Below are 12,372 nucleotides of genomic sequence, written 5' to 3' on the forward strand. Positions count from 1 at the left end.
ATTGAATCGCAAAGCAGAAAGGCGAAAACCATGGCGGCGGTCTTGTTGGCGAGATTGTATTTTCGCTGTGTTGTACGCTTTTCTGACCGAGAGTACAAGCGCTGAAGGAATAATACTGTGGAAATCGAAATAGAAAGAAAAATGGTACGTAATATATGGAAAACAATGACTGTCCTTTCATTGTTACCATGTAAGAAGTTACCTACGTCAATATAACCTCAAACGGAGCGGAAAAATAAAACGTCATTTTCAGAATCATTCATAATAAAGCAGCCAAGTAATTGATATAGTCAATTTATTCTTATTTTTGTTATTGAAATGTGATTTTAATAGGTGATTAGGTAATTTATAAACATTTGATCGTAATATCAATAGAGCCACTCTAGTGAATCTAGCGAGTCAGATGATGGTGGAGACGATCAGGAAGGGTCTTCTTTCACGGAAACGAACATCGAGGATGCTCTGACTTCTTTCAGAGAACAATGGCAACGTGAATTAGAGATATCACCGAAAAGGGATCGATCAAGGACACAGTCCACAAAGACAGTTAAAGTTGATGTTTCTAATTCTAACGACGAAGAGTCTATTGAAAGCAAGGTATAATAATGACCGATGGATGTTTTAAAGATATCTCTATGTATGTATATAATATACGGAAGTAAATATTTCAGGCAAGAAATTTGTTCCTGAAAGGAATTGAATATGAGGAAAGAAGGAAATTCTATGAAGCAATTCAATTTTACAAAAGAGCTGTGTTATTAGTTCCTGACATTGAGTTACGTTTATACGAATCAACTAAAGTAAAATCAAACGATGATAATCATGAAGGATATGACAATGACATAAACAACATTGATGAAAATGCTGAGAACCATAACGAAGAAGATGAAGAAGATAGTGATTTATTTGTTAAATTATGCAAAATTGTAAATCAAAATAAATGTGTTTGTTTCCCTAAATTTGAACAAACTGTGAGTACCTATACTTAGAATTGTAAGGTAATCTATATTGTGGAACATCATGGGAACATTATCAGGGCATTTCTTTTTTCAGACAACACATATTTCTGCCTTGCCTATGGAGATAGTCCTTTACATCCTAAGATGGGTTGTATCTTCAGAACTTGACTTGAGATCTCTTGAAATGTTCTCCAGAGTATGTCGTGGATTTTATATATCTGCAAGAGATACAGAAATCTGGAGACTTGCCTGTGTTAGGTATGTCAATAAAAATCTCTTAATAGATCTCTGTAATAACAGAGTGATCACAAAATGATCAAATTGTATAGAGTATGGGGTGTAAATTGTGGAACCTATGCTCCAAAATATCAATCATGGAGAGATATGTATTTACAACGGCCTAGACTAAGATATAATGGATGTTATATTAGCAAAACCAGTTACATTCGTGATGGTGAAAATAGTTTCCAAGATCGATTTTATAGACCTTGGCATCTGGTGGAATACTTCAGGTACCTGAGGTATGTGATGATACTTGATTATATATTGATTAACAAAAATGTCAATTCTTATATTATTTCTTTAATAAACAGATTTTTTCCCGAAGGAAGAGTTTTGATGCTAACTTCAACCGATGAAGCCCAAAGTTGTGTAAACTTTTTAAAATATCGCACTCCACGCAATCCATCGGTTCTTATTGGTCATTATATATTACGCGATAATTGTGTTATTCTAATGCTCAAGAAACAGGAAATAAAAGGAGTTAGTACATATAGAAAGAAGAAGAAAGAAACTATGCATGATAGTGGGGAACAAACATTTCATATTGTAAATATCAGTGTATATTATATCAAAGTAATTAATGTTAAAAACATGATAAGACGTATCATCAAATTATATTTATGGGTATTTATAGGAATTTGAAATTCAGGATCATCATAGACGGTTAAATTCGCAATTGAAATGGCTGAGTTACACTATATTTACAAAATACAGAAATGGACATGAAGCGAAAATGTGTTTAAAGGAACCATCTGTAAGAGAATGGAGAGTATCGGCTATTGGCGGGCGATACCCGTCGCTTAAATTTAGCAGAGTTAAAAGTTATACTCAAGAGAGTGAAGCTCCTTTACAATAATAGTAATTGGACGCAAAATTATTAATCACCTGAATTGTGTAAGAGTACCTACATAATGGAACTGAAATTTAAGAGAAGACTATATTCTTCAAGCGAACGTTAAATCTTGTACAGATCACTCTTGATGTACATTCAGAGTATGCACGTTAATGTTACATTTTTCCGCTTATAAAGATGTATTATAAACAAGTTCTAATGAAAAAAATACTTTATTCTTAATTTATTATCAAACTATTTCTTAAATAATTTTTATTAATCTACTGTACAATTCTAGCGTTACAGTTTTCTCTTAAATTCTATCTACATTAATTGTAGGTGATACGTACTGAATGATTTAATATATTGTTTACTTGCACTTCTACAGTGCCTTATATGCTTTCAACATAGGTGCTTTTATTTTAAAATATACTAATTGATCACTTTTTTATTTATTTATTAATTATGAAATTTTCAATAAAAATAACGTCGAAGATAAATAATTTTAACGCAATACGTACATATATCGATAATTAATTTCGATCAGACTATAAGCTACTGCAGCATGCAATGTATACCAACGATCAGATCCGCAAGGACACGTTCATACGCGATATGGTACACTAAAAATATATTTATCTAGCACGCGTACTATCTATTGATAAATTTTCTCTTCAGATAAAATATTTCATTCTTCGAGACATTCTTGCGGCTCTGCTCTTTACGAATTTCATATAGAAGTTTATCATAAACGTATACACTCAATCAAAGTACGTGAAAGAAACGAAAACACGATTAATATACATATATTAATTAAATTTATACCATTTACTTTCTAATTATAAGATCTATCGACTGTGGATAGCAGGATAATCTATCCCTGTATGAGGTATTTCAAATGTAAATGAACGGATTGTGCATTCTTCGTTCCCGATATCTCTATATGGGCGATAAATTTACGTATGAATAATCGAAACCCCTATGGAGTTAAATGAGTTTTAATCGATATTTCGGGATAGTTTTATTTGTTTACACGAGTGGTATGGACATTGAGAAACGATGTGTGTCTAATTAAAGGAACGAATGTCCGGGAACACATCTTATAAATTATTGCGGATCTTAAATTCTTATAATCACAACAATAAACGTATTTTTGATGTGCTTATTCGAGTTGAATTATTTTACTCGAAAAAAAAAAAAAAAAAAAAATGGAATTACTCCTGATATTCGAATTAACGATAAAAATAAATATTTCATCATTTATCTTATTCTCTGTGATATGACAAATTAATTTTTGTACTCGTACTTGTACTTCAACTATTCCACGTGCTCTCTTCTCGTTACATTTGTTTTTTTTTTATATGTATTAAATTTTGGTACGTATACTTATTTCTTTCTTTGGTTTTTTTACTTAAAAAGTGACCGTCGATTAAACAGAGTGTGTACCTATACACAAAGTAATCGGCGGTTGGCGTAGGCTCGATTTATCACAGACTTCATTAGAAGATTTTCACCCACACCATTCGATCACAGTTCATCGTGTTTCAACTGATCGAGGATCGTTTTATTACACGCGGACGAGTCGGAGATCCAAGCAAGATCTTGCAGAGTCGCAGCGTGCATCGAACAAATCGCCAGGACAACCAGCACGTGCATTAAATTATGAGAATTCAACATTAGATCCAGTTTGCCTGGTATCCATTTCTCAGGAATACGCAAGGCGCCTATTATTGCTCCCACAACCGCTACAAAATCCTAAAAGAAGATAAGTATTTTTTTCAATGGTTTTATTTTATATTTTAGTAATACATAATTTAAAAATTTACTAATTACATTGACTGATGTTACTAATACCTTTTTATTTAATAGATACATTTAAAACTAAACATTTTCTCTGAAATGAGCAAATGATTAGTTCCTCCTATTTTATTACTACATCATTGTGTTGATACCAAATAGTCTATTTATTAAATTACAATTTTCATTCGCATAAACAAATAAAATTCTAGTTACATAGAGTTGAACCGAAGTATATGACAGCATTTACCTGTAATACAATGTGAAGTAAAGCGTCTGGAGAACCACCACCGATACCTAAGTATCGTAGAGTCATCATCAGCATTCTCATGAGAAAAAGGGGTGCGAAGCATAATCTTCTCTCCCAAGGAGATCGCGCGTTCATTGCCTGTGAGATATACTTTCAAGTGTTTAAAAACTGAAGACAATGATTTTTAATTTCTAATAGATAAGTCGTGAATACCTTAAGAAGACCCCAAATGCAAAAGAAGCAGTAGATAAACATACAGAAGTACCAATAAATATCAGGCAAACAGTGGATTGTTGCAGCCATCATAGGTATTGCCCCTAAGATGAGGAATGGAATTCAAGTCTATTAGAACTATTATTATTCATATAGCAATTGAATCATGCAGAAGCCAAACTGATCAATCAATTCTTTGATTTCTAAGAAGTAAACGCTAATACTAAAATTAAGAATGTTTTAGAAAGTGAAGTTTAATCACTTTCATTTCTAAAGTAATAAGATGATTCAATTATACTGTAATAATGACTTAAATAATTACCAAAACTTTGACACAGCCATATACCGATCATGTCTAATTTTAATAGCGTTCGGTAGAAGATCTCGTCGTAGTTTAAATTCATAAAGAGGTGATAAATAAAAGACCCGATCCACGGACTAGTGGCACCGATTAAATGACACCAAGATAAAACTGCTATGAGAATACCTTTGGTATTCCATGGGAGAAGTTGCGGAATGGTCAATAACATGTATAGGATGGCAAATCCTGTAACATAATTTTTTTTAATTAATTTACATTATCAAAAGACAAGATATAAATAATAAACTTAAGAAGGGTGTCATCAACTTGTTAAAATAATTACAACTGAAAATCTATTGGCCCTATGCAACAAGTAATTTCTTGTCATACAAATGAATGATATTATCATATTTTCATTATACAAGTATATATGAAGTAGATCTTTGGCTTAATGAAATTGATACTTAATTTGTATTTTAATTATAAATAAAGAGCACTCTCTCTAATTAACTACTTCTTAATTACCTCGTCGTATAAAGTATCTCGTGCAACAGCGAACAACGTTCATTTTTAGAGAATTAATGTTCATTAAATAAATGCTTTTACGTGATGTTCGTGTTTACCTTCACATACGTATAGTCTCTTTTACGCCCATTATTCTTCGGTTATTAATAAACTCTTTGTTGTTTGATATGATTGACGTAACGTGACATTCCCGTTTTAGAAATTTTCTGCACGATATTACATACATACGTAATATCGTAAAATCGTCTCATGGATTGTTTAATCGGATCGTTAAAAATTGATATAGAACATGCATATGAATATTGGATGAAGGTATTTAGGAATTTCTCATGAATTTTTCTTTTCAATATGAGATTATTATTATCAATGTCACGAATAGATCTCCGAAGGATAATGTACGGCTTCGCTGATCGATCTTTTGTTACCCTGCAGTGCGCCGATAGGAACATAACGATTTCTCGTATAAGTTGACCTTGAAATCGCTTAGTTCAAGGGTAATCCAGCTTTCTACTTTATTGAAGCACGACAGCTACGTAACTCTCCCTTTCGCACCACATTCCGACATTCTAACTAAAATGATTATATCTAATAGCTAGATACATGAAAATTTTCATATTATAGTATTTTAGATTTTTCAAAAAATAGCTCTTTCGCTTATTATTTTATTCTCATTTCAATACTGTCTATAAACTGATACACGTGTAGTAGTATCACATGTATCTAGGTAAATGTCTTTCTCCTTTATTCTGATTTCCTTATTTTGAAGTTTGAGAAGAAAATATTACCATGTACAAATGTACAGATGATTTGTATCGATGTATAGATCAATGTGATGTACTCATGAAAATAACTACGTTTCTATCTCAATAAAAGTCAACATTAATCTTGCCAAAAGAACCTGCTTGAATTTAATAATTGCAAAAAGATTTCAATAGATTTAGTATCGAAAGAAAATAAAGACACAGGCATGTAACTCTTTTATATCACACAGGGGTATAAAGGACTTGATAACAATCATCTGACAATTGATAAAACAGTTTAGATCTCCAAATCTCAACTACATCCAGCATTTCACGAAAGACATCCATCCACCATAGCAGAATCCAAGTACCACCACAGCTTCCTAAAGGACTCGCTTTCTATTTTCTACAGCTTAGAACTTACCATGTGTTATGATATTAACAGTCTCATTGTGTATATAAAAGAGACTGCGAAGACACTGTCCGACGGTCATGAGCGGTCTGTAACCAGTGCGGATATGGGGATTGAATTGCAAGTGTTGAGGCATGTCGCTCCATCGTCGCAGAAGGCGAACCTTCGGTTTCTCTTCTTGCGATGGCTCCTCGTGCATTCTTCTCTGATTGTCGTCCTGGCGATAAAATAATTTCGCGTTGCTAATATCCTGGAGCGGAGGATCTGCCGCCTCCGCATGATGCTCGTCGTCTCGAAGCAACGTCGTGCAAACGAAGTGCCCGTGAGGAATGTTAGAAGCACGGAGCCGCGCGCGGGGCACAGATCAACCTCTAGAAACGAGTGTCTTGGACGTCGGTGGTGTCGTTACTGCATCAGTTGCGTACTCGATGCTCTCTGTCCACCACCATCCGTAGTTCCGACCTCTCTGACGGTGCCGTTACCACGGAGACCGCATCGATCCTTTTCATTGCCAAAGAGAACGCACCCCTCGAATACACGCGACCAGTTTCCGCGGGCTTGGTCACGGATTTAGCCCAGAAATGCAGTTCAGAGGGACCTGCTTAATTCGTAGAACCAGGCCGGTTTTAGAAATTACACGCGTAATGAACGTATGAGGAGAATCGGCTGTGAGGATTATTTCTAAGGTAGAACACGTGAACATGGGTTTTCGATAGAAGTCTATTGGAATGGAATTAAGTGATGAACCGATTGACCGAACTCTTGCCAATCGAATACACTTTCAGTAGCTTGCGAACGTATTTGAACTCTCGCGAGAACCTTTTACGAATATATTATGGGTGTTATACACTTACAATGAGAAGATTATCTTTAACTCTTATTATACATTTAGAGTGACTTTTCATGCTATTACACTAACTTTTTATCAAATGTATGTTTGCGGTAAATATCATGTAACTTTTTTATACGTCTCTAGATTAGTTTCAAATTTTATCGGTATAATCGTTACAGTTGCGTTTCAATGTTAATGATATTTCAAAATATTTTATGTAACACGAGCAATGTTCAAATACTTTCTTGAGCTACTATATATGTATGTATGCACGTGGATTCCTGTTATTTGATCGAGGAATCGCATAGATAACGAAGAAAATCAACGAATTATTCTTATATGAATATTTGTTTAGAGAACAGCTTTAAGGAAATGAAGTTGTACCATAGTACCTTTTTGACTTTGCGGATCGTATACTCTGAATTCCGTACAAGTTTGATTTTCTTTGTCGGAAAATTTCTTTATCGAATTATTTTTTTATTTAGTTGTTCACTCGAGTGCCATTTATAGCCGCGATTGATTTATTTAAGAAATGTATGGGGCTTGATGTTTATACGTGCGATCAATTAAAAGGACACATTACCTTTTTCAATATTTCATCGATAAGTTTGGCAACTGTCGATTCGATCAATTTTACTATTGTCATACGGACATCGTCAATATAAATCGCCCTGGAAACGTTAAAATGTCGATATAAATATATAAATATTGATCTCGTTAATAAAATTTAACAAATCCATATCATTTAAAAATCCAAAGAATGTATATAATGTATTCCTTTCATTTTAATTGTTAAAATAACACGTTACATATTTTTATTTTTATCGTACTTGAAGATCAATTTTTGCTTTCTAAATTGGAAATGACGAAGCGAAATAAATGACAGACGATATTATTAGTTTAATAGACTGTGCTTCAGATAAAAAGATGATCTGGATGTAGGGCCAATATTAAACACGATCTGAATGCCGTGTAAATCGAAAACGACGGTGCGATACTCATTGACTCTAGATTGTTCTCGAAGTGATTGCCTTTTTCTCGTGAAACGTCATTCACTGTCTTTTAAGGGAAACAGGAAACAAGACCTGACACGTGAACGTGAATTTCACGCGATCTGCCTCCTGCGGCTGCAGCCGTAAAAAAAGATAAGGACAGATACTCGATTCGATCTAATGGACAGTTTCCAACTTGTAAGCTTATATAATTGATTCGTGAATCACAGTCGATTTCATTTGCTATATACGATACAATTGTCCCTTTGTAGCTACTTGATCTATTAACACGTTATACGTATAGAACGATTGAGACAGTTTTAGTCTTTATTCTTTCATTACGATCAAAGCTGTGAAGTCGATTTTATTTCCTGTATGGGGTTAGTTAGTCGCGCAAGCGCTATGCGCTAGAACACATTACCTGCATTGAGTCCATTTCGTAAGTTGGATAAAATGGGTGCAGTTTTAGTACAGTGTCTATTATACCGTTTTACTTCGAGAAGCACGTCTATTTTAAATAGCGTATTAAAGGTTCAAAGCAATCGCGATTATCTTTATCGTGGACGACAGGTATGTCATGTAGAAACCACGTGTAAAAAGTCAAAATTATAGCTATGTACAATCATTAAATTCGTTAATTCACCTATCATCATTTTCCCTCCTCCATAACACGATTGGCGCAGGTCCAGATGTGTCACGTGGCCTTGTGCACGGGGTAATCACAATCACATCGAGTTATCGACTTGCTCTCATCGAATCGGAGTTCCCTTGTGTTAAAGGGCTTAGTGTAGCTTCGATGATCACAAAATGTAGTGCACGGTATAACGTTGCCTTTTGCTTTTTGTTTCTTTTTCTTTGCGCATAATTCAGTGAATTTTTATAAAGAGTTTCGAATTATATATGTGTAAATATAGGAATCAGAATTTGTTGGAACAATGTTCGAAATGGTTACAGCATTCGTACAGAGAATTATGGACGATCGCAACGAATTTAATCCCTTCTGCAATGATGAAATGTTACACCCAGAGGAACTCTAAACTCATCGCGATTGATTCAACAATAGGGGTAAGTGTACCAATCTCTGCTTTTCTCTTAAAATAGTCATTTCTTGAGAATATGCTTGTTTAGTTGTTTTCAATTTTCGCGGTAATTTTTAATTTATCTTACGTAGGCATATCGTCTGCTTACATAAATCGTTTACCGATAATGATGTAGTTACCCTCTTGAATATACTTGGGTGTGGTGCCACCTACAATAATATACGGAGGTCATCAAACGACATCAACCGGTCACGGAGAATTTGTATGATTACTTCAGAACCTCGTGAACATTGTAGTTTTGTTTACAATTACTTGAAATTTGAGTATGTTCTGGAAGTTAATGACTTTAATAAAGTGTGGTGTCGTACGAGTTATTACTAATCTTATGTGGGGACAGGTATGTAAAGTTTCTCTAATAAAATAAGCGCAACAAGTTAGATTGATATTTTGGAATAAAAGCTAGGTTGTTTTTCGACGTATATTTTGAACAGAAATAGGAAATTTATTTCGTACTGATAATATTTGCATAATAAATTAGTAATTGGGTGCTATTTTTATATAGTTTTTGTACGATACACGTTTTCTTCGTGCCGCTTATAAACGAGGTTATCAACGAGGCATATATCACACATGCCACAAACATCGTTCATTTTAGTTAAAATATTCTGTTTCATTCTCAAAATTTATTGCATCATATATATTTAATTTTATTATTATAATGGAATAATAATAGAATAATATTTATTAAAGAAAGTGTATTTACTAACACGTATCGAAATATACGATTTCATTTCGATATTGTTCATAGAATATTTATTTAAAATATAAAAATAAATTAATAATGTCATAATTATTATGTCGATAATTTATTTAGCTTTATAACACTAAAGTATTTAGTATAATAAAACAATTATGAAAAATTGTGCAATATACACGGTTTATACGACATACATAAATTAAAATAATTTATTATTTAAGTAAATTATAATCGTTTTGAACTTAGAAATAGTTTCTTCTTATTAAAAAATAAATTTTGGATGAATTTTTATTATTATCTGCGAACGTGGTAGCCGGTATAAATTATATCGTTTTGTATCTGCCGCAAGCACATAGTGGCCGGGGGGGGGGGGGGATTAGTAAGGTTCGCTTGTACGCAGTCGCTTCAGTTCGTCTATACTCGGGTGTACGATTCCGCACGAACATAGTCGAATACCATTCGCCAATCGCATCGATCCAATGTCCACATCGTTGTCACATACAACAGTGTCGTACGTAGCACTCTCATTGCGCTCTGAATATTTTGTGTTTGGAAGTACATTTTGGGACCAACCAAGCTTGATTTATCCCTTAAACGTAAGTCTTCTTGTCGCAAATATTATCACAGTACGTTAAACTTTGATTACTCAAAATGTCCAGCAGAAATTATGCATGTGTTGCGTTCACTGGTACTTGATGCTTCTCTACCTTCAAGATGGCCGCCGTTTCATGAAAGTTCCCTTATGGCGTATGCTTTGCGGTTGTCTCTCTATTCGTAAATTTTGTCGCTTTCACTCTCTCACGATTATTAAATACGTACGCGTTGTACGTCATCGCAATGCACAATCTATTCTTCAAGGATGTTAGGGTTTAAGCTCGACGCTTCGTCCCAACAAGCGAGTATTCCATTGGCATTGATTTTGCTGGTAAGCGTGCCTACACGTACTCGTTACTTCATTTTTATTTTATTTCCCTGCTCTTCATTATATCTGCCATCGTGCACATCGTATTATCGTTCTAATCGTTTTCTCCTCTACGTTTCCCGTCTAACGTGCGTTCAACGATTTTGGCGGGATTGACAATTTCACATGGAAAATGAATCCTCTAGTTTTCGCATAGGGCTGTATAGCACTCTCAACAAACTTTCTCAAGAGTTATACGTATAGTTACTTATCTTTTCGGAGTGGGCTGTTTTCCTTATAGTGCTTAGTAAGCTCTTACGATGCGACTGCCCACATTTTCCAGAATTTTTTGAGCTGATGTCTACGTCGTTGTCGAAAAGCAGTGTCATACCACAAGCATCAGCTTCACGTTCTTGGATATCATCCATCTTCAGTTTCATTTGGAACCAATTGAGCCCGTTTCGCCTTCCTGATGTAAGTACATGTACTGTCGTTTCAATAGAAAGGCTCAATAGAAAGGTCCTAATATCTTCTTGAAATTCGTGCAATATTTTCAGTTGTGCATTGCATATATCTATGATCTTCGATTCTTTTCTTCAATCCTGATTGTAATGTCATATTAATTATGATAAAATGTCAATTTCTCTAGAAAACTGATAAGTCTAGGTCATCTAAAAATTATAGCTAAGTTTCACTTTGCCTGTTTGTTTCAACTTATATTTTATGTAATTTTAAGCTAGTTACAATACAGTGATCAGATAAGCCATATTTGCATGAATCATACATAAGTACATATAATAATATGAGTATTTTTGGTTATGATGACTTATTTATATATTTTTATATCATATATATATATCGTATATCATATAATTCTTCTTATATATAGTTCTTCCTTTCTGAATCTTTTAATACATAAAAAAATCAATCACCTAATACATTTAATTTATATTATTTAATTTATTTGTCTTTTATGTATGTTATGTATTGAAAATATCTTTAAAAGCAAGTAATGAAGTTACATTTATATTGAAATAAAGAATATATATAATATAACAAATTTATGATAATACCATGCTTTCTTATTATATCTTGAACGTTTTAAAACATTTTCAATTATTCTCAAAGGAATTTCTTGTGTTACTTAATAATGTGTCATAATATTGAATCATAATTCTTATATCATATTCAATATGTTTTGATCATCATAATGGAGCAGAGTAGTTTAATGAACGTATCATTATGTATATTCTTTAAACTTTCACCATTAGGTTTATGACTATATTTTATGAATCTAAGTCTTCTTAGCTGCGTAGGCATTTGGTTTTCATTCATTAATTTCTTTTTACATCTCTGTGTGTATATGAACCCTAAATAATACATTTTCGTATGTTTCAGATGCCACGAAGCAGGAGGCGTCATCGTACTCGTAGCCATTCAAGAGCACGTTCACACTCCGCAGGGTCTCTCTCATATGAACACAAGAGACGACGCATTGACTATGAAAGTCCACGAAGTAAAGGAACTTATAGGTAAGTA

General features: G+C 33.6%; 2 protein-coding genes across 3 annotated transcripts; one reads left to right on the top strand and one right to left on the bottom strand.

Annotated features, from left to right (window-relative positions):
* The first annotated feature begins 3 nt into the window (after positions 1–3).
* Positions 4–3,238, top strand: LOC139990544 (F-box only protein 9-like). The gene is made up of 7 exons (XM_072009935.1): positions 4–144; positions 376–597; positions 672–971; positions 1,054–1,217; positions 1,289–1,480; positions 1,553–1,787; positions 1,876–3,238. Exons 1-7 carry the CDS (start codon positions 142–144, stop codon positions 2,095–2,097), a joined length of 1,338 nt encoding a protein of 445 aa, XP_071866036.1. The 5' UTR covers positions 4–141; the 3' UTR covers positions 2,098–3,238.
* Positions 3,239–3,318: 80 nt separating this feature from the next.
* LOC139990552 (progestin and adipoQ receptor family member 4) lies at positions 3,319–6,924 on the bottom strand. Of its 2 annotated transcripts, none has more exons than XM_072009951.1 (5): positions 6,324–6,924; positions 4,821–4,880; positions 4,334–4,437; positions 4,121–4,258; positions 3,319–3,828 (listed from the first exon to the last, which is right to left on the bottom strand). In XM_072009951.1, exons 1-5 carry the CDS (start codon positions 6,508–6,510, stop codon positions 3,601–3,603), a joined length of 717 nt encoding a protein of 238 aa, XP_071866052.1. In that variant the 5' UTR covers positions 6,511–6,924; the 3' UTR covers positions 3,319–3,600. The 2 variants fall into 2 exon arrangements, with proteins under 2 accessions (XP_071866052.1, XP_071866051.1); XM_072009950.1 differs by having other exon boundaries at positions 4,656–4,880; positions 6,324–6,805.
* Between the last annotated feature and the right edge of the window lie 5,448 nt (positions 6,925–12,372).

Source organism: Bombus fervidus, chromosome 9 (genome assembly GCF_041682495.2).
Source record: "Bombus fervidus isolate BK054 chromosome 9, iyBomFerv1, whole genome shotgun sequence".
Classification (NCBI taxonomy): domain Eukaryota; kingdom Metazoa; phylum Arthropoda; class Insecta; order Hymenoptera; family Apidae; genus Bombus; species Bombus fervidus.